Genomic DNA, 21,849 nt, shown 5'->3' with positions numbered 1-21,849 from the left:
GCGATTCAACAGATTACGCATGTATTGAAACGGATAGTTGTAGTGTGGAGGCAGGTAGCGAAAACCAAATTGAAGAAGAAACTGAAGCTATTGAGCCATATCGGTTTGAACCGTATGCAAGCGAAACCGACGAAAACGACACGACAGCCAGCGACACGGGAGAAAGCGAGGACGAATTCGGCGATCGCCTTCTAACCAACGATTGGTATGTGTTTGTTTGGCATTAAAGGAAACTAACAACTATGAACTAGGTTTACAGCATATGAAATACATTTGGCAACAACATGCACTTTGAGAGTGCAGACAGCCCAATTTTCATCAATTAATATATTCTGTAGACATACCCTCATCCGCGCTCTTTTCCTGAAAGCTGATCTGTCCAGTTTTGGAGTTGATGTCAGCAGGCCAGGGAAACTAGGGTCGATAGGGGGTTTAGCTCGCTCGTCTGCGGGAACAAACTGCCGCCATTGCTTGCCGTGCTCCCGAGGTCCTTTGTCCCTGAATTGTTCACACACTCCGGCAGATTCAATGGGGGTCTGGCGGCAGATTTCTTTGACTTTATCGTTGGAAATGCATCTGCTTTGAGTGTCGCAGGATATCCACACATTCTTGCCATCTCTGTCGTAGCATAGCTTTCGTCGGTAAAGTGTGCGGAACAAACGTCCAATTTCTTGCCACTTTCGCAACTTTGGGCCACTGGTGCAACTTGAATCCGTCCCTGTTCGTGTTGTTACACCCTCCGACAACACACTGACGAGGCATGATGTCTCCAAGGTACGGAAAACAGTCGAAAAAACGGAAAATAACAGAGCTGATTTGACTCGGTGTTTGAGAAAATGGCGGATTGCTTCCCGATGTGACGCCACGTTGTGACGTCATCGCTCCGAGAGCGAATATTAGAAAGGCGTTTAATTCGCCAAAATTCACCCATTTAGAGTTCGGAAATCGGTTAAAAAAATATATGGTCTTTTTTCTGCAACATCAAGGTATATATTGACGCTTACATAGGTCTGGTGATAATGTTCCCCTTTAAACAATTTTTAACTAGCATCCATTTGTATTTGGTCACAGAATATTTTAGGGGATTATTCTATTAAGGAAATATGCCCTTAGATAGCTTCAGTTGCAGATGTCGGTCACAGCTCACCCAAAGAGTGGTGGCTCTTGCCCCCAGGACATTGGGGAACTTAAAAATATAGCAGCAGTTGGGTTTTAGGAGGAAGTATAAACACAATAACGGCATCTGGTAAGAGCCCCCACCAGTAGGAGTAGAGATCAGGGGTTGGAGGTCAACCGACCTCATTGAGCAAAGTGACAACGTCCAGGTGTTGTCTGCATTTGTAGAAACAAACTGGGTGTTGTCTAAACTGGCCGGTCCCAAGGCTGAAACTACAAAGAGTAAGTGTGTTCGTGTAAAAGGTATTTAAAGGGGAACATGATCACAATTTCAGAATTGTTAAAACCATTAAAAATCAGTTCCCAGTGGCTTATTTTATTTTTCAAAGTTTTTTTTTAAATTTTACCCATCACGCAATATCTCTAAAAAAAGCTTCAAAGTGCCTGATTTTAACCATCGTTATATACACCCGTCCATTTTCCTGTGACGTCACATAGTGAAGCCAACACAAACAAACATGGCGGAAAGAACAGCAAGCTATAGCGACATTAGCTCGGATTCAGACTCGGATTTCAGCGGCTTAAGCGATTCAACAGATTACGCATGTATTGAAACGGATGGTTGTAGTGTGGAGGCAGGTAGCGAAAACGAAATTGAAGAAGAAACTGAAGCTATTGAGCCATATCGGTTTGAACCGTATGCAAGCGAAACCGACGAAAACGACACGACAGCCAGCGACACGGGAGAAAGCGAGGACGAATTCGGCGATCGCCTTCTAACCAACGATTGGTATGTGTTTGTTTGGCATTAAAGGAAACTAACAACTATGAACTAGGTTTACAGCATATGAAATACATTTGGCAACAACATGCACTTTGAGAGTGCAGACAGCCCAGTTTTCATCAATTAATATATTCTGTAGACATACCCTCATCCGCGCTCTTTTCCTGAAAGCTGATCCGTCCAGTTTTGGAGTTGATGTCAGCAGGCGAGGGAAGCTAGGGTCGATAGGGGGTTTAGCTCGCTCGTCTGCGGGAACAAACTGCCGCCATTGCTTGCCGTGCTACCGAGGTCCTTTGTCCCTGAATTGCTCACACACTCCGGCAGATTCAATGGGGGTCTGGCGGCAGATTTCTTTGACTTTATCGTTGGAAATGCATCTGCTTTGAGTGTCGCAGGATATCCACACATTCTTGCCATCTCTGTCGTAGCATAGCTTTCGTCGGTAAAGTGTGCGGAACAAACGTCCAATTTCTTGCCACTTTCGCATCTTTGGGCCACTGGTGCAACTTGAATCCGTCCCTGTTCGTGTTGTTACACCCTCCGACAACACACCGACGAGGCATGATGTCTCCAAGGTACGGAAAACAGTCGAAAAAACGGAAAATAACAGAGCTGATTTGACTCAGTGTTTGTAATGTGTTTGAGAAAATGGCGGATTGCTTCCTGATGTGACGGTCATCGCTCCGAGAGCGAATAAAAAAAAGGCGTTTAATCCGCCAAAATTCACCCATTTAGAGTTCGGAAATCGGTTAAAAAAATATATGGTCTTTTTTCTGCAACATCAAGGTATATATTGACGCTTACATAGGTCTGGTGATAATGTTCCCCTTTAAGGACAGTAGGCCGAGAGGACATGAGGAGAGTAATCAGGCCCATACTCTTTCCCCTGGAAGCTGCAGTTCCAGTCTGAGGCTCGCTGAAACAAATAAGGCTTTTTGTTCGACGATTCCTTGTTGGCGTATTCTTGGCTAATCACACTGTCACTCTGTCCTGAGAGAGGGACCCCATCAGAAATATAACAGAACACAAAGGCAATCATTTCTCCAATTGTTGTCTTTCTCTTCATTTCAGCTGAAGAAAAAGACCCTGGAGGTAACCGTGTGGGATTACGACAGATCGTCATCCAATGACTTTCTTGGAGAAGTGAGTGCTCTTGGAGTCAAGGCCTCATGTTGAGTTCCTTCCAGCCTCACGCTGCCTGTTTTCTCGCATCTCAGGTGTTGATTGACTTGTCAAACACAGCCCAGTTAGACAACACGCCTCGCTGGCTGCCATTGAAGGAGCAGAGCGAGAGCATTGAGCACAGCAGAGTCCACCACGGAGCTCAAGGACCACCTGGGTCTGGATCCACTCAGGGACACGGTCAAGGACACTCCCCGGGCCAGGGCCATCTATCAGGGCCCGGGATGGGGCAGGGGCAAGGAGCAGAACAGGGAGAAGGGAGTTACGATTCGCCTAAAAACTCTGTAATCAAGAGCAGAAGCCATGGAATCTTCCCTGATCCATCCAAAGGTAGGAGAACGAGTATGTTAGCTTTCACTGCATTGGGACAATGCTGAATCGAATTAATCAAGCTGTGATAATATTAACCACATTTATTGTCATTCATTCATTTACAAACTACCAGTATTATTTTCATATTCTTGCACTGGAAGTTCCACTTGCTTGCTATCGTAATTTCACTTATCTTTGATTCCGGGTAGCTAAGCCAGTGATCCTCAAACTGTGGTACATGTACCACTGGTGGTACGCAGGTTCCGTCAATGAAGTGATAGTCTTGTATTTTCCCATATTCAAACACAGTGTTACTGTTCAAACTGTGTTTAATGTTACAGTGGCCGACAATTTTAAATATACTTGAAATATAAAACCACTGCCTTGTTTTTAATGCATACTTGGTTTGAGAACCACCGGGCTAAGCTGTTACTTTTGACCAGGGTATGTCAGACTACAAGTTGAGACCCAAAATAAAATTCTGTTGGTTCACAACATTTTGAAACGAAATACAAATTCCAGTCGAATTACATAAAAATGATTTCTGTCAAATAGGTTAATCACACTTTTTGAATTTAGATTAAATTGAGATTCTTCTTCTGGAGAGGAGGCTAGGCCGGATAGTCGAACCTCGGATTCAGGAGGAACAGTGTGGTTTTCGTCCTGGTCGTGGAACTGTGGATCAGCTCTATACTCTCGACAGGGTCCTTGAGGGTGCATGGGAGTTTGCCCAACCAGTCTACATGTGCTTTGTGGACTTGGAGAGGGCATTCGACCGTGTACCCCGGGAAGTCCTGTGGGGAGTGCTCAGAGAGTATGGGGTAACGGACTGTCTGATTGTGGCGGTTCGCTCCCTGTATAATCAGTGTCAGAGCTTGGTCCGCATTGCCGGCATTAAGTCGGACCCGTTTCCAGTGAGGGTTGGACTCCGCCAGGGCTGCCCTTTGTCACCGATTCTGTTCATAACCTTTATGGACAAAATTTCTAGGCGCAGTCAAGGCGTTGAGGGTATCTGGTTTGGTGGCTGCAGGATTAGGTCTCTGTTTTTTGCAGATGATGTGGTCCTGATGGCTTCATCTGGCCAAGATCTTCAGCTCTCACTGGATCGGTTCGCAGCCGAGTGTGAAGCGACTGGGATGGGAATCAGCACCTCCAAGTCCGAGTCCATGGTTCTCGCCCGGAAAAGGGTGGAGTGCCATCTCCGGGTTGGGGAGGAGACCCTGCCCCAAGTGGAGGAGTTCAAGTACCTCAGAGTCTTGTTCACGAGTGAGGGAAGAGTGGATCGTGAGATCGACAGGCGGATCGGTGCGGCGTCTTCAGTAATGCGGACGCTGTATCGATCCGTTGTGGTGAAGAAGGAGCTGAGCCGGAAGGCAAAGCTCTCGATTTACCGGTCGATCTACGTTCCCATCCTCACCTATGGTCATGAGCTTTGGGTCATGATCGAAAGGACAAGATCACGGGTACAAGCGGCCGAAATGAGTTTCCTCCACCGGGTGGCGGGGCTCTCCCTTAGAGATAGGGTGAGAAGCTCTGTCATCCGGGAGGAGCTCAAAGTAAAGCCGCTGCTCCTCCACATGGAGAGGAGCCAGATGAGGTGGTTCGGGCATCTGGTCAGGATGCCACCCGAACGCCTCCCTAGGGAGGTGTTTCGGGCACGTCCGACCGGTAGGAGGCCACGGGGAAGACCCAGGACACGTTGGGAAGACTATGTCTCCCGGCTGGCCTGGGAATGCCTCGGGATCCCCCGGGAGGAGCTGGACGAAGTGGCTGGGGAGAGGGAAGTCTGGGCTTCCCTGCTTAGGCTGCTGCCCCCGCCACCCGACCTCGGATAAGCGGAAGAAGATGGATGGATGGATGGATGGATGAGATTCTTTGCAGTAAATCACTTAAATTTAAATTATTTTAAAAAAGACACCAATATTTGGACACAAATATAATTTTAGTGTCAGATTGTCAAACAGGAACAATTTGTTAATGTTTTACTTGAATGCACGTCATTTATTTGATCCAAACTTTCCAACAGTTTTATCTAAAGTCCCCATGTCCCATCTTGTTGTATATTGAAGTGAAATATATCTTACCAGTCAGCGTATTCTCACTCATCTTTGCACTGATCTGATCACTGACCATATAACGAACCGAGCATGTGCGGTCAAAATAAATTGTGTGATTAATCTGCATATATACCGTATTTTCCGGACAATAGGGCGCACGGGATTATAAGGCGCACCCTCAATGAGCGGGTCAATTCAGGTCTATTTTTATACAAAAGGTAAACCGGATTATAAAGCGCATTAAAAGGGGTCATATTATTATTATTATTTTTCTAAATGTAAAAGACTTCCTTGTGGTCTACATTACATTTAATGGTGGTTCTTTGCTCAAAATGTTGCATAGATGATGTTTTACAGATCATCTTCAAGCCGCTTTCTGACAGTCGCTTCAGGATGCGCCGTTTTGTGGGCGGTCTTATTTCCATGGCTCACCTTCGACAGCGTCTTCTCCCCGTCATCTTTGTTGTAGCGGTGTAGCGTGCAAGGACGGGAGTGGAACGTCCGACCGGAACTCTCTAATAACTAAAGTTCCTTGGGTGAATAATGTAAACTCACTACACCGGTATGTTTTAGTGCTTCCATAGCGAGTTTACTGACAGACATAAGTTAGAACTTTACACTACTTTATATTAGAAATGGCAACAGCGGAGGATGAATGTCCCATAACAAGAAAATAGAAAAAAAGAAGAAGCTTATCGACTAGGGTGTCGGCACGGACTACAAAGGCGGACGGGCGCAAATTTTCAGGACGTATGCAGATCCCAAATACAGATCAGCAGGTACCAGGAGGTAAGAAAAGTTGCTTTTGCCTAATATTGCGAAAAAAAAATGCCAGGTAACAGGTCTTACCTTATACACACACCATAATAATACTCTTATGTTGAAGCACAGTACAATCCATCAAGCGGCGCGGCTTCATAGCTTACCAAAGTCCTACTAAAACGTTCTGATAGATTTTTGAGCGCCGTGTGTAATGTTCTATATTCTCAATGGAACATTTACAATATTGGTGTTGTTTGCTTGAGTCATATTGCAGACTACACATATCTCTTATGTGTGACTGCCATCATATTGCAGTCAACACGTATCTCTTATGTGTGACTGCCATCTACTGGTCACACTTATCATTGCACCATGTAGCAAATAAAATAGCTTTGTGGTCAGTAAGCACAACCGAAATTATTACGTACATTAGGCTAGGGATGATGTTCGAAATCGGTTCTCCCGGTTGTTCGATAAGAAAAGAACCGATTCCATGGACTCAAATCCCTTTTTGAGAACCGGTTCCCGTTATCAAGGCCACTATAGTAAAGAAAAATAGTTGGTTCTTTATTCGAATCCCTGGGAACGAATCCCTTTTTTTTTTACTAGGAAATGCCCTGTGGCCCCTGCAATGTTACGGCCATTTGATTGTAGACTCTTACTGACACCTTGTGGCGATATGAAAATACTACGCGTCATTAGTTTGGGCACTTCTGGGTTGAGACAATTGAGAAGTAGACAAGTTGTGTTAGCTCTTACAAGCCTTGGAAAAGATAAGTCTGTAAGTAAACTGTTTAACTTGTTTATGTAACTCAATATTAAGGTGGAAAGTGTTTAAGTTTGATACTAAGATGTTTATTGAAAAACGATTTTTGTGCACTGTTTCAATGGATGTTTTGAGGACTTAAAATGGCTGCCAGTCGTATATTTCGACCATCGAAATAGTTTCAACACTCAGAAGTATTTGTTTGATGATAATACTGTATATTTTTGTGAAGCTAATATTTACATATTGTGTATTACATTTCAGTATATTAATTGAATCACATAGCTTATACATTTGTCATTGTGTGTATTTCAGTTTAAAAAAAAATAAAAATAACAGTCCAGTGCAAGACAAAAGTAAAGATAGGAAAAGACAAAGCAAGATCAACAACAATAAAGAGCCTAAATGGATTAATGTGCTTTGGATTGTTTGTTAGCTGTCTGCCAAGCTGTATAACCTGATTGATGACTGTGGTGTTCTTAGTGTCATGGTGTGTTAAGTTAGTATGTTCCAATAGCAGCAGAAGTGCACTTTTTGGAGAGCTGTATTATTTTCAGTTTTGTTTCCAAGGGACTGATTTTATTTAACACTATATTATTATTTATACACCTATAGTGATCACAGAGACAGGTTGTTTTTGTGTTACTGTATATATTTGTTTTTCTGACAAATCACACTTAATATACTTTGGGTAACAACAGTCAATATTTTTTATTTTATTTTTTTTAGGGGGGTAGCAGTCAATATTTATTTATTTTTATTTTTTATTTTTTTTCTTATAAAATAAAAGTGAGCTTTTGTTAAACCAAATATTGTGTTGTTTTCCATATACAACAACCTATCTGGATTCGATAAGAAAATCGATAAGGAATCGGTTCGATAAGATGATTTGATAATGGGCTCGAACTCGATAATTTCTTATCAAACATCATCCCTACATTAGTCGCACCGGGTTTTAAGGCGCACTGTCGAGTTTTGAGAAAATGAAAGGATTTTAAGTTTGCCTTTAGTCCGAAAAACACGGTACATGATTAATGCGATAATGTTTTGTGATCAATCACTGGATTTAACTCGTTGGTTTTGACGGTCCTAATTATCTATAGCATATCTCTATCTTGGTTACAAACGGCCACCGATGCTTTTACAAGGTGTTCCCTGATGCAAATGTTCCCACAGACTGCCAGATGTTGCCTCTGGAAAAATCCCACAGCAGCCCAGGCAGCTCCAAGTCCTCCTCAGATGGCCAGCTACGCTCCCACGGGCCGTCTCGAAGCCAAAGCAAAAGCAGCGTCACTCAGGCCCACCTGGAGGATGCCGGGATAGCCATTGCTGCCGCCGAGGCTGCCGTGCAACAGTCCCGCCTGCAACCAAGTAAATCCCTGCCCGACCCTCCTATGCACTAACCTCTCACTTGCTTCCCTGTTATATTCTTCCATGTGCATGCAATCTTGCAATGCTGAAATGGAACCGTAAAAGTGCAACTTTAACATTCCCTTTTTTTAGTGAATTAAATTCAGAACACATTGAATGTAATAGTAGTATACAAAAAATTTACAAACCCTCTTTCCATATGAGTTGGGAAATTGTGTTAGATGTAAATATAAACAGATTACAATGATTTGCAAATCATTTTCAACCCATATTCAATTGAATGCACTACAAAGACAACATATTTGATGTTCAAACTGATAAACATTTTTTTTTTTTTGCAAATAATCATTAACTTTAGAATTTGATGCCAGCAACATGTGACAAAGAAGTTGGGAAAGGTGGCAATAAATACTGATAAAGTTGAGGAATGCTCATCAAACACTTATTTGGAACATCCCACAGGTGAACAGGCTAATTGGGAACAGGTGGGTGCCATGATTGGGTATAAAAGTAGATTCCATGAAATGCTCAGTCATTTACAAACAAGGATGGGGCGAGGGTCACCACTTTGTCAACAAATGCGTTAGCAAATTGTTGAACAGTTTAAGAAAAACCTTTCTCAACCAGCTATTGCAAGGAATTTAGGGATTTCACCATCTACGGTCCGTAATATCATCAAAGGGTTCAGAGAATCTGGAGAAATCACTGCACGTAAGCAGATAAGCCCGTGACCTTCGATCCCTCAGGCTGTACTGCATCAACAAGCGACATCAGTGTGTAAAGGATATCACCACATGGGCTCAGGAACACGTCAGAAACCCACTGTCAGTAACTACAGTTGGTCGCTAAAACTGTAAGTGCAAGTTAAAACTCTCCTATGCAAGGCAAAAACCGTTCATCAACAACACCCAGAAACGCCGTCGGCTTCGCTGGGCCTGAGCTCATCTAAGATGGACTGATACAAAGTGGAAAAGTGTTCTGTGGTATGACTAGTCCACATTTCAAATTGTTTTTGGAAACTGTGGACGTCGTGTCCTCCGGACCAAAGAGGAAAAGAACCATCCGGATTGTTATAGGCGCAAAGTTGAAAAGTCAGCATGTGTGATGGTATGGGGGTGTATTAGTGCCCAAGACATGGGTAACTTACACATCTGTGAAGGCGCCATTAATGCTGAAAGGTACATATAGGTTTTGGAGCAACATATGTTGCCATCCAAGCAACGTTACCATGGACGCCCCTGCTTATTTCAGCAAGACAATGCCAAGCCACGTGTTACATCAACGTGGCTTCATAGTAAAAGAGTGCGGGTACTAGACTGGCCTGCCTGTAGTCCAGACCTGTCTCCCATTGAAAATGTGTGGCGCATTATGAAGCCTAAAATAGCACAACGGAGACCCCCGGACTGTTGAACAACTTAAGCCGTACATCAAGCAAGAATGGGAAATAATTCCACCTGAGAAGCTTAAAAAATGTGTCTCCTCAGTTCCCAAACGTTTACTGAGTGTTGTTAAAAGGAAAGGCCATGTAACACAGTGGTGAACATGCCCTTTCCCAACTACTTTGGCACGTGTTGCAGCCATGAAATTCTAAGTTAATTATTATTTGCAAAAAAATAAATAAAGTTTATGAGTTTGAACATCAAATATGTTGTCTTTGTAGTGCATTCAATTGAATATGGGTTGAAAAGGATTTGCTAATCATTGTATTCCGTTTATATTTACATCTAACACAATTTCCCAACTCATATGGAAACGGGGTTTGTACATTTGCTTTGTCTACATCTTTTATGTACCTCAACTTATGAGCTTAAATGGTACGGTGACGAAGCTCTTAACTCAAAACACCCACAGCTCAATTCTAACATGTGACATGCCTTTTAAACACTTTTAGATAAGAAGTAAACACGACAAATACAATACACCGTACTACTGGAGTAGATATGAAGTAATGTAACAATAATGTACAGCATTTACCTTGGAGAGAAGACTTTTACAATATCTCCGTCCAGCAGCTTCTCCATATTTTCATGGATATATGGATCTCTGGTGGGTGTTTTTGTATGGCGCAGACTATTTAATTCAACAAATATCATCAACTTCTTCTTCTCAGCAATGTCCTTCACTCTCATTTTCTCCCTTCCCAAAGTCATGTCGCTCTCAAGCTATTGATTGATTGATTGATTGAAGCTTTTACTAGTAGATTGCACAGTACAGTACATATTCCGTACAATTGACCACTAAATGGTAACACCCCAATAAGTTTTTCAACTTGTTCAAAGGGGAACATTATCACAATTTCAGAATGGTTAAAACCATTAAAAATCAGTTCCCAGTGGCTTATTTTATTTTTCGAAGTTTTTTTCAAAATTTTACCCATCACGCAATATCCCTAAAAAAAGCTTCAAAGTGCCTGATTTTAACCATCGTTATATACACCCGTCCATTTTCCTGTGACGTCACATAGTGAAGCCAACACAAACAAACATGGCGGAAAGAACAGCAAGCTATAGCGACATTAGCTCGGATTCAGACTCGGATTTCAGCGGCTTAAGCGATTCAACGGATTACGCATGTATTGAAACGGATGGTTGTAGTGTGGAGGCAGGTAGCGAAAACGAAATTGAAGAAGAAACTGAAGCTATTGAGCCATATCGGTTTGAACCGTATGCAAGCGAAACCGACGAAAACGACACGACAGCCAGCGACACGGGAGAAAGCGAGGACGAATTCGGCGATCGCCTTCTAACCAACGATTGGCATGTGTTTGTTTGGCATTAAAGGAAACTAACAACTTTGAACTAGGTTTACAGCATATGAAATACATTTGGCAACAACATGCACTTTGAGAGTGCAGACAGCCCAATTTTCATCAATTAATATATTCTGTAGACATACCCTCATCCGCGCTCTTTTCCTGAAAGCTGATCTGTCCAGTTTTGGAGTTGATGTCAGCAGGCCAGGGAAGCTAGTGTCGATAGGGGGTTTAGCTCGCTCGTCTGCGGGAACAAACTGCCGCCATTGCTTGCCGTGCTCCCGAGGTCCTTTGTCCCTGAATTGCTCACACACTCCGGCAGATTCAATGGGGGTCTGGCGGCAGATTTCTTTGACTTTATCGTTGGAAATGCATCTGCTTTGAGTGTCGCAGGATATCCACACATTCTTGCCATCTCTGTCGTAGCATAGCTTTCGTCGGTAAAGTGTGCGGAACAAACGTCCAATTTCTTGCCACTTTCGCATCTTTGGGCCACTGGTGCAACTTGAATCCGTCCCTGTTCGTGTTGTTACACCCTCCGACAACACACCGACGAGGCATGATGTCTCCAAGGCGAAAAAACGGAAAATAACAGCTGATTTGACTCGGTGTTTGAGAAAATGGCGGATTGGTTCCCGATGTGACGTAACATTGTGACGTCATCGCTCCGAGAGCGAATAATAGAAAGGCGTTTAATTCGCCAAAATTCACCCATTTAGAGTTCGGAAATCGGTTAAAAAAATATATGGTCTTTTTTCTGCAACATCAAGGTATATATTGACACTTACATAGGTCTGGTGATAATGTTCCCCTTTAAGTCGGGGTCCACGTTAATTGATTCATGGTACAGATATATACTATCATCATAATACAGTCATCACACAGGATAATCATCAGAGTAAATACATTGACTTATTTACATTATTTATAATCCGGGGTGTTGGATGTGGAGGGGGTGGGGGGGTTAGGTTTGGTTGATATCAACACTTCAGTCATCAACAATTGCATCATCAGAGAAATGGACATTGAAACAGTGTAGGTCTGACTTGGTAGGATATGTACAGCAAGTAGTGGACATAGAGATCGAGATCAGAGAGCATAAGAATAAGTATCTACATTTGATTATTTACATTTGATTATTTACAATCCGGGGAGGTGGGATGTGGAAGGGGGAGGGTGTTAAGGGTTGAAGTTGCCTTGAGGTGTTGTTTTAGTGCGGTTTTGAAGGAGGATACACCTGTTGGGAGTGCATTCCATATTGATGTGGCATAGAAAGAGAATGAATTAAGACCTTTGTTGGATCGGAATCTGGGTTTAACGTGGTTAGTGGAGCTCCCCCTGGTGTTGTGGTTATGGCGGTCATTTACGTTAAGGAAGTAGTTTGACATGTACTTCGGTATCAGGGAGGTGTAGCGGATTTTATAGACCAGGCTCAGTGCAAGTTGTTTTACTCTATAAGCTAATGCTAGCGAGTAAGACCGGATGTTTTGACCTCACGGGGTTCACATTGACATTTGCCACGCCAACTGACGGCGAGGATGCTTGTAACTCAGTTTTTTTCCCCCCGCAACTTAAAGCACAACAATTATTTATTTCACCTTTATTTAACCAGGGGGAAAAAATCCCATTGAGATTAAAAACCTCTTTTTCAAGGGAGTCCTGGCCAAAAGGCAGCAAAGTTACACGTAAAATGACATTCACGTTACACATTAAAATGACAGGATGAGTGAAACAGTTACAGATAACTGAGGCTCCTTCGAATGCTTTCAGTTTAGATTTAAAAGCGTTTAAGTATAACAATTCAGTCAGCTTCAGCCAATAGACAGGTGTTATCTTTAAACACTCTTAAGTTGAGGTACCACCGTATAAATACTAAACCTCTCATAAAAATGTGCATGTGCCGATCCTAAGCAAATGGTTTCTTCTTCAAAAACAACTAAAACCAACCCCTGACTTCAGAACAGAAACCAATCTAGGATGGCAACTCCTTACGTTCTTAGAATTATTATGAAATAAACTAACAACGACTAATCTGTGGGGCATGGCTATTCAACTAAGTTGTTCTTGGGGCCATTTTCAGAAAGCTAATGACACTAACATGTCGTCATGAATGAAATAATAACTGTATACATTAAAATAGAAGCTACTCAAAGATTGTCTACAAACCCCGTTTCCATATGTAAATATAAACGGAATATAATGATTTGCAAATCATTTTCAACCCATATTCAGTTGAATATGCTACAAAGACAACATATTTTTCATTTTCATTCATTAACTTTAGAATTTGATGCCAGCAACACGTGACAAAGAAGTTGGGAAAGGTGGCAATAAATACTGATAAAGTTGAGGAATGCTAATCAAACACTTATTTGGAACATCCCACAGGTGTGCAGGCTAATTGGGAACAGGTAGGTGCCATGATTGGGTATAAAAACAGCTTCCCAAAAAATGCTCAGTCTTTCACAAGAAAGGATGGGGCGAGGTACACCCCTTTGTCCACAACTGCGTGAGCAAATAGTCAAACAGTTTAAGAACAACGTTTCTCAAAGTGCAATTGCAAGAAATTTAGGGATTTCAACATCTACGGTCCATAATATCATCAAAATGTTCAGAGAATCTGGAGAAATCACTCCACGTAAGCGGCATGGCCGGAAACCAATATTGAATGACCGTGACCTTCGATCCCTCAGACGGCACTGTATCAAAAACCGACATCAATCTCTAAAGGATATCACCACATGGGCTCAGGAACACTTCAGAAAACCACTGTCACTAAATACAGTTGGTTGCTACATCTGTAAGTGCAAGTTAAAGCTCTACTATGCAAAGCGAAAGCCATTTATCAACAACATCCAGAAACGCCGCCGGCTTCTCTGGGCCCGAGATCATCTAAGATGGACTCATGCAAAGTGGAAAAGTGTTCTGTGGTCTGACGAGTCCACATTCCAAATTGTTTTTGGAAATATTCGACATCGTGTCATCTGGACCAAAGGGGAAGCGAACCATCCAGACTGTTATCGACGCAAAGTTCAAAAGCCAGCATGTGTGATGGTATGGGGGTGCATTAGTGCCCAAGGCATGGATAACTTACACATCCGTGAAGGCACCATTAATGCTGAAAGGTACATACAGGTTTTGGAACAACATATGCTACCATCTAAGCGCCGTCTTTTTCATGGAGGCCCCTGCTTATTTTAGCAAGACAATGCCAAGCCACATTCAGCACGTGTTACAACGGCGTGGCTTTGTAAAAAAAGAGTGCGGGTACTTTCCTGGCCCCACCTGCAGTCCAGACCTGTCTCCCATCGAAAATGTGTGGCGCATTATGAAGCGTAAAATACGACAGCGGAGACCCCGGACTGTTGAACGACTGAATGGGAAATAATTCCACTTTCAAAGCTTCAACAATTAGTTTCCTCAGTTCCCAATCGTTTATTGAGTGTTGTTAAAAGAAAAGGTGATGTAACACAGTGGTGAACATGCCCTTTCCCAACTACTTTGGCACGTGTTGCAGCCATGAAATTCTTAGTTAATTATTATTTGAGTTTGAACATCAAATATCTTGTCTTTGTAGTGCATTCAATTCAATATAGGTTGAAAAGGATTTGCAAATCATTGCATTCCGTTTATATTTACATCTAACACAATTTCCCAACTCATATGGAAACGGGGTTTGTATATGACAGAATGCTCTGCTGTGTTTAGGAGTCTGCGGTTGAATAGCCCTGTTCTATAGCGTCTTTTCTGTTCTTATTAAAGCATGATGTAGCAGCGTTCCTGGCTTCTACTGCAGTGTGTGCTTGCATGCAATCACTGGACTGAAACATTAGCAATACACACACACACACACACACACACACACACACACACACACACACACACACGGACATGGAACACACTCCCCACCCTACCCAGCCCTTCCCCTGGTCCATTATTCCCACTGCCTCATAGCAAAAGGGACAATTGGCAGAGAATGAAGCGGTCAAAGAGACAGCGCATTGTGGACCTGTGAATCCACCAATGAGAGCAAAGCGAGACGAGCAGTGGCCAGGGAAGGTGAGGCAACATAGTAAAGAATATAAATCTACATAATCCCAAAACTAAATGGATTTGAATGAATATCTGTAACAACTCAATGATGCATACATACTAGAGATGCGCGGATAGGCAATTATTTCATCCGCAACCGCATCACAAAAGTCGTCAACCATCCGCATCCACCCGAACTAACATTTAATCAAAACCGCACCCGCCCGTTGTTATATATCTAATATAGACGATGCAAGGCATTAGTGAGGTTATAAAGCTTTTGCCTGTTAAAGAAAGGAGACTGATCCAATGCAGCAGAGACATTCAATGCGTGCCACGCTGTCACGGCCCAGACGCACACCAGTGCGCAATCATCTGGGAGCCGCGCTGAGCGCACCTCCAAGCGCGTGGAGGTGCGATGTCCCTCGCACCCGCGGGTATGGGCCTGACGCTCCAGCGCCATCCATTTTCAGGGCTAGTTGATTCGGCAGGTGGGTTGTTACACACTCCTTAGCGGGTTCCGACTTCCATGGCCACCGTCCTGCTGTCTATATCAACCAACACCTTTTCTGGGGTCTGATGAGCGTCGGCATCGGGCGCCTTAACCCGGCGTTCGGTTCATCCCGCAGCGCCAGTTCTGCTTACCAAAAGTGGCCCACTCGGCTCACCAGGGTGAGCCCCACCCCTTTCGTGAGCGCACTGCGCGCGGAGTGACCCCTGTTACGCGCCCCCGGCAACGGGGGTGGCGGGCAGGTCAGCTGCGCGGGTGGAGCGCGCGGAGTGACCCCTGTTACGAGCCCCCGGCCACGGGGGTGGCGGGCAGGTAAGCTGCTTACCTGCTGCGCGTGACGCCGGCCGCGGCGAAGGCGTACGAGGCGGGGTGTCGGTGCGGTGGGCGCGGTGGTGACCCTGGACGTGCGTCGGGCCCTTCTCGCGGATCACCTCAGCTACGGCTCCCGGTTGGGCGCTCTCGGGGGAAGGGGCCTCGGTCCCGGACCCCGGCGAGGCGTCCCTTCTCCGCTCCGTAAAAGTGTCCATCTCTTTTTTTTTCTTCTTCTGTTGTGGCATATGCAGCAGGTGCCTGCTCGTTTTTCGTATGTGGGTAACAACATTTAACTATGTATATATATTTCCGAATTGGTTTAACTGCCACCCGCCTGAATCTATTTAAAATCTAATTTTTTTTAATGTCAACCGCCCGACCCGACCCGCGGATAAAATCAATTTTTTTTTTATTTCAACCGCCCGACCCGCGGATAATCCGCGGACTCGCGGTTGTGTCCGCAAACCGCGCATCTCTAATACATACTAACATGTCAGTAACTGCGATAATAATAGAGGTGCATGAGTACCATGGTCTACAGCAGTGTTTGTCCACCACTGTGCCGTGAGATATTGCCTGGTGTGCCGTGGAAAATTATGCAACTTCAACTAATTGGTCCAAAAAATATTTTTTTGCAAATCAATAATTGCAATAATGTGTCGTTGTCTAGTGCAGTGTTTTTCAACCTTTTTTGGTATGTAAAAGGTATGTAACGCCTACCGTATTTTTCGGACTATAAGTCGCAGTTTTTTTCATAGTTTGGCCGGGGGTGCGACTTATACTCAGGAGCGACTTATGTGTGAAATTATTAACACATTAGCGTAAAATATCAAATAATATTATTTAGCTCATTCACGTAAGAGACTAGACCAGGGGTCGGCAACCCGCGGTTCCGGAGCCGCACACTCTGATGCGGCTCAGCTGCATACTTGCCGACCCTCCCGATTTTTCCGGGAGACTTCTGAATTTCAGTGCCTCTCCCGAAAATCTCCCGGGGCAACAATATTGAGGGCATGCCGTGATGGCAGTGCCTTTAGCGTCCAATTTTACACCATCTGCATGCCGGCTTAGTCACATGTTGTATGCGGGCTCTGCTCTACACACGTAAGTGACTGCAAGGTCAACACTGAGGGTGGCCGTATAAAACAACTTTAACACTGTTACTAATATGCGGCACACTGTGAACCCACACCAAACAAGAATGACAAACACATTTCGGGAGAACATCCGCACTGTAACACAACAGAACAAATACCCAGAATCCCATGCATCCCTAACTCTTCCGGGCTACATTACAATACCCCACTACCACCAAACTCCGCCCACCTCAACCGACGCACGGAAGGGGGGAGGGGGGTTTGATGTGTGGGGGGGCAGGGTTTGGTGGTAGCGGGGGTGTATAATGTAGCCCGGAAGTGTTAGGGATGCATGGGATTCTGGGTATTTGTTCTGTTGTGTTTATGTTGTGCTACGGTGCGGATGTTCTCCCGAAATGTGTTTGTCATTCTTGTTTGGCGTGGGTTCACAGTGTGGCGCATATTTGTAACAGTGTTAAAGTTTCCCCTTTTCCATATGAGTTGGGAAATTGTGTTAGATGTAAATATAAACGGAATACAATGATTTACAAATCATTTTCAACCCATATTCAATTGAATGCACTACAAAGACAAGATATTTGATGTTCAAACTCATAAACTTTATTTTTTTTTTGCAAATAATAATTAACTTAGAATTTCATGGCTGAAACACGTGCCAAAGTAGTTGGGAAAGGGCATGTTCACCACTGTGTTACATGGCCTTTCCTTTTAACAACACTCAATAAACGTTTGGGAACTGAGGAGACACATTTTTTAAGCTTCTCAGGTGGAATTCTTTCCCATTCTTGCTTGAGTACAGCTTAAGTTGTTCAACAGTCCAGGGGTCTCCGTTGTGGTATTTTAGGCTTCATAATGCGCCACACATTTTCAATGGGAGACAGGTCTGGACTACAGGCAGGCCAGTCTAGTACCCACACTCTTTTACTATGAAGCCACGTTGATATAACACGTGGCTTGGCATTGTCTTGCTGAAATAAGCAGGGGCGTCCATGGTAACGTTGCTTGGATGGCAACATATGTTGCTCCAAAACCTGTATGTACCTTTCAGCATTAATGGCGCCTTCACAGATGTGTAAGTTACCCATGTCTTGGGCACTAAGACACCCCCATACCATCACAGATGCTGGCTTTTCAACTTTGCGCCTATAACAATCCGGATGGTTCTTTTCCTCTTTGGTCCAGAGGACACGACGTCCACAGTTTCCAAAAACAATTTGAAATGTGGACTCGTCAGACCACAGAACACTTTTCCACTTTGTATCAGTCCATCTTAGATGAGCTCAGGCCCAGCGAAGCCGACGGCTTTTCTGGGTGTTGTTGATAAACGGTTTTCGCCTTGCATAGGAGAGTTTTAACTTGCACTTACAGATGTAGCGACCAACTGTAGTTACTGACAGTGGGTTTCTGAAGTGTTCTTGAGCCCATGTGGTGATATCCTTTACACATTGTTGATGCAGTACAGCCTGAGGGATCAAAGGTCACGGGCTTAGCTGCTTACGTGCAGTGATTTCTCCAGATTCTCTGAACCCTTTGATGATATTACGGACCGTAGATGGTGAAATCCCTAAATTCCCTGCAATAGCTGGTTGAGAAAGATTTTTCTTAAACTGTTCAACAATTTGCTCACGCATTTGTTGACAAAGTGGTGACCCTCGTCCCATCCTTGTTTGTGAATGACTGAGCATTTCATGGAATCTACTTTTATACCCAATCATGGCACCCACCTGTTCCCAAGTTGCCTGCTCACCTGTGGGATGTTCCAAATAAGTGTTTGATGAGCATTCCTCAACTTTATCAGTATTTATTGCCACCTTTCCCAACTTCTTTGTCACGTGTTGCTGGTATCAAATTCTAAAGTTAATGATTATTTGCAAAAAAAAAAAAATGTTTATCAGTTTGAACATCAAATATGTTGTCTTTGTAGCATATTCAACTGAATATGGGTTGAAAATGATTTGCAAATCATTGTATTCCGTTTATATTTACATCTAACACAATTTCCCAACTCATATGGAAACGGGGTTTGTACATACAGTAAAATAGATGCCAGATAGCCTTTTTCTTGTCTTGTCCTCAGGACCAGGACACAGGCTCGGTGATGTCTCAGGGTCCGTGGTCCTGTCAGCCCCCAGCCTGGTGGGGGACGCCTATGGCGGGCTGGACGCGAGTGAAGGAGGAGGGACCGGAGTTGACAGCGCCATTTTTCAAGTGCCACGGATGTAAGAAATCGCTTAGATATGATTTTTTTTTTGTGTGTGTTTAAACATATTGTGAGTAAAATGTCCTGTTTGACACAGTGGAACTACTATTCCCAATGGAACTGACCAAAACCACCTGGGGACTCCCGAGAATGAAGGTGAGTGACAACACTGTTATCCATCCATTTTCTGGGGAGCCTATCCCAGCCGCACACGGGCAGAAGGCAGGCTGTTACTTGATCATACCAAAATCCTGATTCTCCTCTGTTCTACGTCACCACCTGGTGGCCACTCCACGTAAAGACACAGTCCGTGCATAGAGTAGCTGAGGACATGACTCAGGATGCAACAGTATCACAACTACTCTGCATCTCAGGTGTCACGGTGCTGCAGCCCTTCCCCAATCTCTCATTTCAATATGTAACAGAGTCCAAAGTGACCACAGCCTACAGCTGTGAACCACATGACCCCACAGGCGTCAAGAGTACTCACAACAATCCGCCAATGGGCTGTTTTATCTCGTCGTCGTAGTAAAGTCACACCTGAACCCGCAAACGGCCCCCAGGCAGGCCTTCAGTGAATAATCTTGTATAAGCATGTTAAATGTGATTTTTTTTTACATGTATGATTTCCATCCATCCATCCATCTTCTTCCGCTTATCCGAGGTCGGGTCACGGGGGCAGCAGCCTAAGCAGGGAAGCCCAGACTTCCCTCTCCCCAGCAACTTCGTGCAGCTCTTCCTGTGGGACCCCGAGGCGTTCCCAGGCCAGCCGGGAGACATAGTCTTCCCAACGTGTCCTGGGTCTTCCTCGCGGCCTCCTACCAGTCGGACGTGCCCTAAACACCTCCCTAGGGAGGCGTTCGGGTGGCATCCTGACCAGATGCCCGAACCACCTCATCTGGCTCCTCTCGATGTGGAGGAGCAGCGGCTTTACTTTGAGCTCCTCCCGGATGGCAGAGCTTCTCACCCTATCTCTAAGGGAGAGCCCCGCCACCCGGCGGAGGAAACTCATTTCGGCCGCTTGTACCCGTGATCTTGTCCTTTCGGTCATAACCCAAAGCTCATGACCATAGGTGAGGATGGGAACGTAGATCGACCGGTAAATTGATCTTCACCACAACGGACCGATACAGCGTCCGCATTACTGAAGACGCCGCACCGATCCGCCTGTCGATCTCACGATTCACTCTTCCCTCACTCGTGAACAAGACTCCAAGGTACTTGAACTCCTCCACTTGGGGCAAGATCTCCTCCCCAACCCGGAGATGGCACTCCACCCTTTTCCGGGCGAGAACCATGGACTCGGACTTGGAGGTGCTGATTCTCATCCCAGTCGCTTCACACTCAGCTGCGAACCGATCCAGTGAGAGCTGAAGATCCTGGCCAGATGAAGCCATCAGGACCACATCATCTGCAAAAAGCAGAGACCTAATCCTGCAGCCACCAAACCAGATCCCCTCGACGCCTTGACTGCGCCTAGAAATTCTGTCCATAAAGGTTATGAACAGAATCGGTGACAAAGGGCAGCCTTGGCGGAGTCCAACCCTCACTGGAAACGTGTCCGACTTACTACCGGCAATGCGGACCAAGCTCTGGCACTGATCATACAGGGAGCGGACTGCCACAATCAGACAGTCCGATACCCCATACTCTCTGAGCACTCCCCACAGGACTTCCCGAGGGACACGGTCGAATGCTTTCTCCAAGTCCACAAAACACATGTAGACTGGTTGGGCAAACTCCCATGCACCCTCAAGGACCCTGCCGAGAGTATAGAGCTGGTCCACAGTTCCACGACCAGGACGAAAACCACACTGTTCCTCCTGAATCCGAGGTTCGATGATTTCTGTAAGTGCATTATTCATCAGTTTGTTTGTTTTTTTTAATCAAATGTGGTTTTGCATTTTCTCTAAATGCAGTTTGCAAACTAAAGGTACAGATATAGCGGTCTTACTGTGGTCTCATTGCATTCCAGGTTCTAATCAGTGATGGGAAGCTTTCCCCAGAGATATATAGTGTCATGTCTGCATAATCATGTTTTGTTTTAGTCATGTTTTGTTTTGTTTAGTTATTGGACTCTTTAGTTTCTGGCTTTTCACTCCCTTGTCTTGTTTCCATAGTTACCCATTAGTTTCACCTGTTCCACGTTTGGACTCATTGTGCACTCTTGTTTGTCACCATAGCAACCCATTAGTTTTCACCTGTCACGTCACGCACCTGTTTCACGTTTTGAGTCACGCACCTGTTTTCACTAATCATGTCTGTAGTATTTAAGTTCATTGTTTTCAGTTTGTCTTCCTGGGGACATCCGGATTCATACCCCTGTCACACTCTGTTTACCTCTGCGCACTTCATAGTCCGTGCCAAGTAAGTTTTTGTTTATTAATGCCACAGTTAGTGTTTTTGTTTCATTGTTCACAGTTTATGCCTATGTGCAAGTTTTGTTTTCAATAGCCTAGTTTTGTACCTCCGCCATTGTGCGCGCTTTTCGTTTGTTCTTTTTTGATGTATTAAATAAAACAGGTACTTACATTCCCGTCTCGCCCGAGCCAACTTTCCGTTGCCTTCCGGAAAAGCAAACACCCATGACCAAGT

The 21,849-nt window shown here is 44.4% G+C and overlaps 1 protein-coding gene across 6 annotated transcripts in view; it reads left to right on the top strand.

Annotated features, from left to right (window-relative positions):
* Nucleotides 1-21,849, top strand: part of pclob (piccolo presynaptic cytomatrix protein b) — a 197,398-nt gene that overhangs the window by 153,019 nt on the left and 22,530 nt on the right. For all 6 annotated transcript variants that reach the window (XM_061969547.1, XM_061969548.1, XM_061969546.1 and 3 more), the window contains 5 exons: nucleotides 2,972-3,043; nucleotides 3,118-3,412; nucleotides 8,156-8,350; nucleotides 19,132-19,273; nucleotides 19,352-19,410. In XM_061969547.1, the coding sequence (XP_061825531.1) occupies nucleotides 2,972-3,043; nucleotides 3,118-3,412; nucleotides 8,156-8,350; nucleotides 19,132-19,273; nucleotides 19,352-19,410 (763 nt within the window). The remainder of the gene's footprint in view (nucleotides 1-2,971; nucleotides 3,044-3,117; nucleotides 3,413-8,155; nucleotides 8,351-19,131; nucleotides 19,274-19,351; nucleotides 19,411-21,849) is intronic.

This window comes from Nerophis lumbriciformis, linkage group LG10 (genome assembly GCF_033978685.3).
Source record: "Nerophis lumbriciformis linkage group LG10, RoL_Nlum_v2.1, whole genome shotgun sequence".
Lineage (NCBI taxonomy): Eukaryota > Metazoa > Chordata > Actinopteri > Syngnathiformes > Syngnathidae > Nerophis > Nerophis lumbriciformis.
The sequence above is the reverse complement of the archived record's forward strand: the minus strand, read 5'-3'. Positions and strand labels throughout refer to the sequence as shown.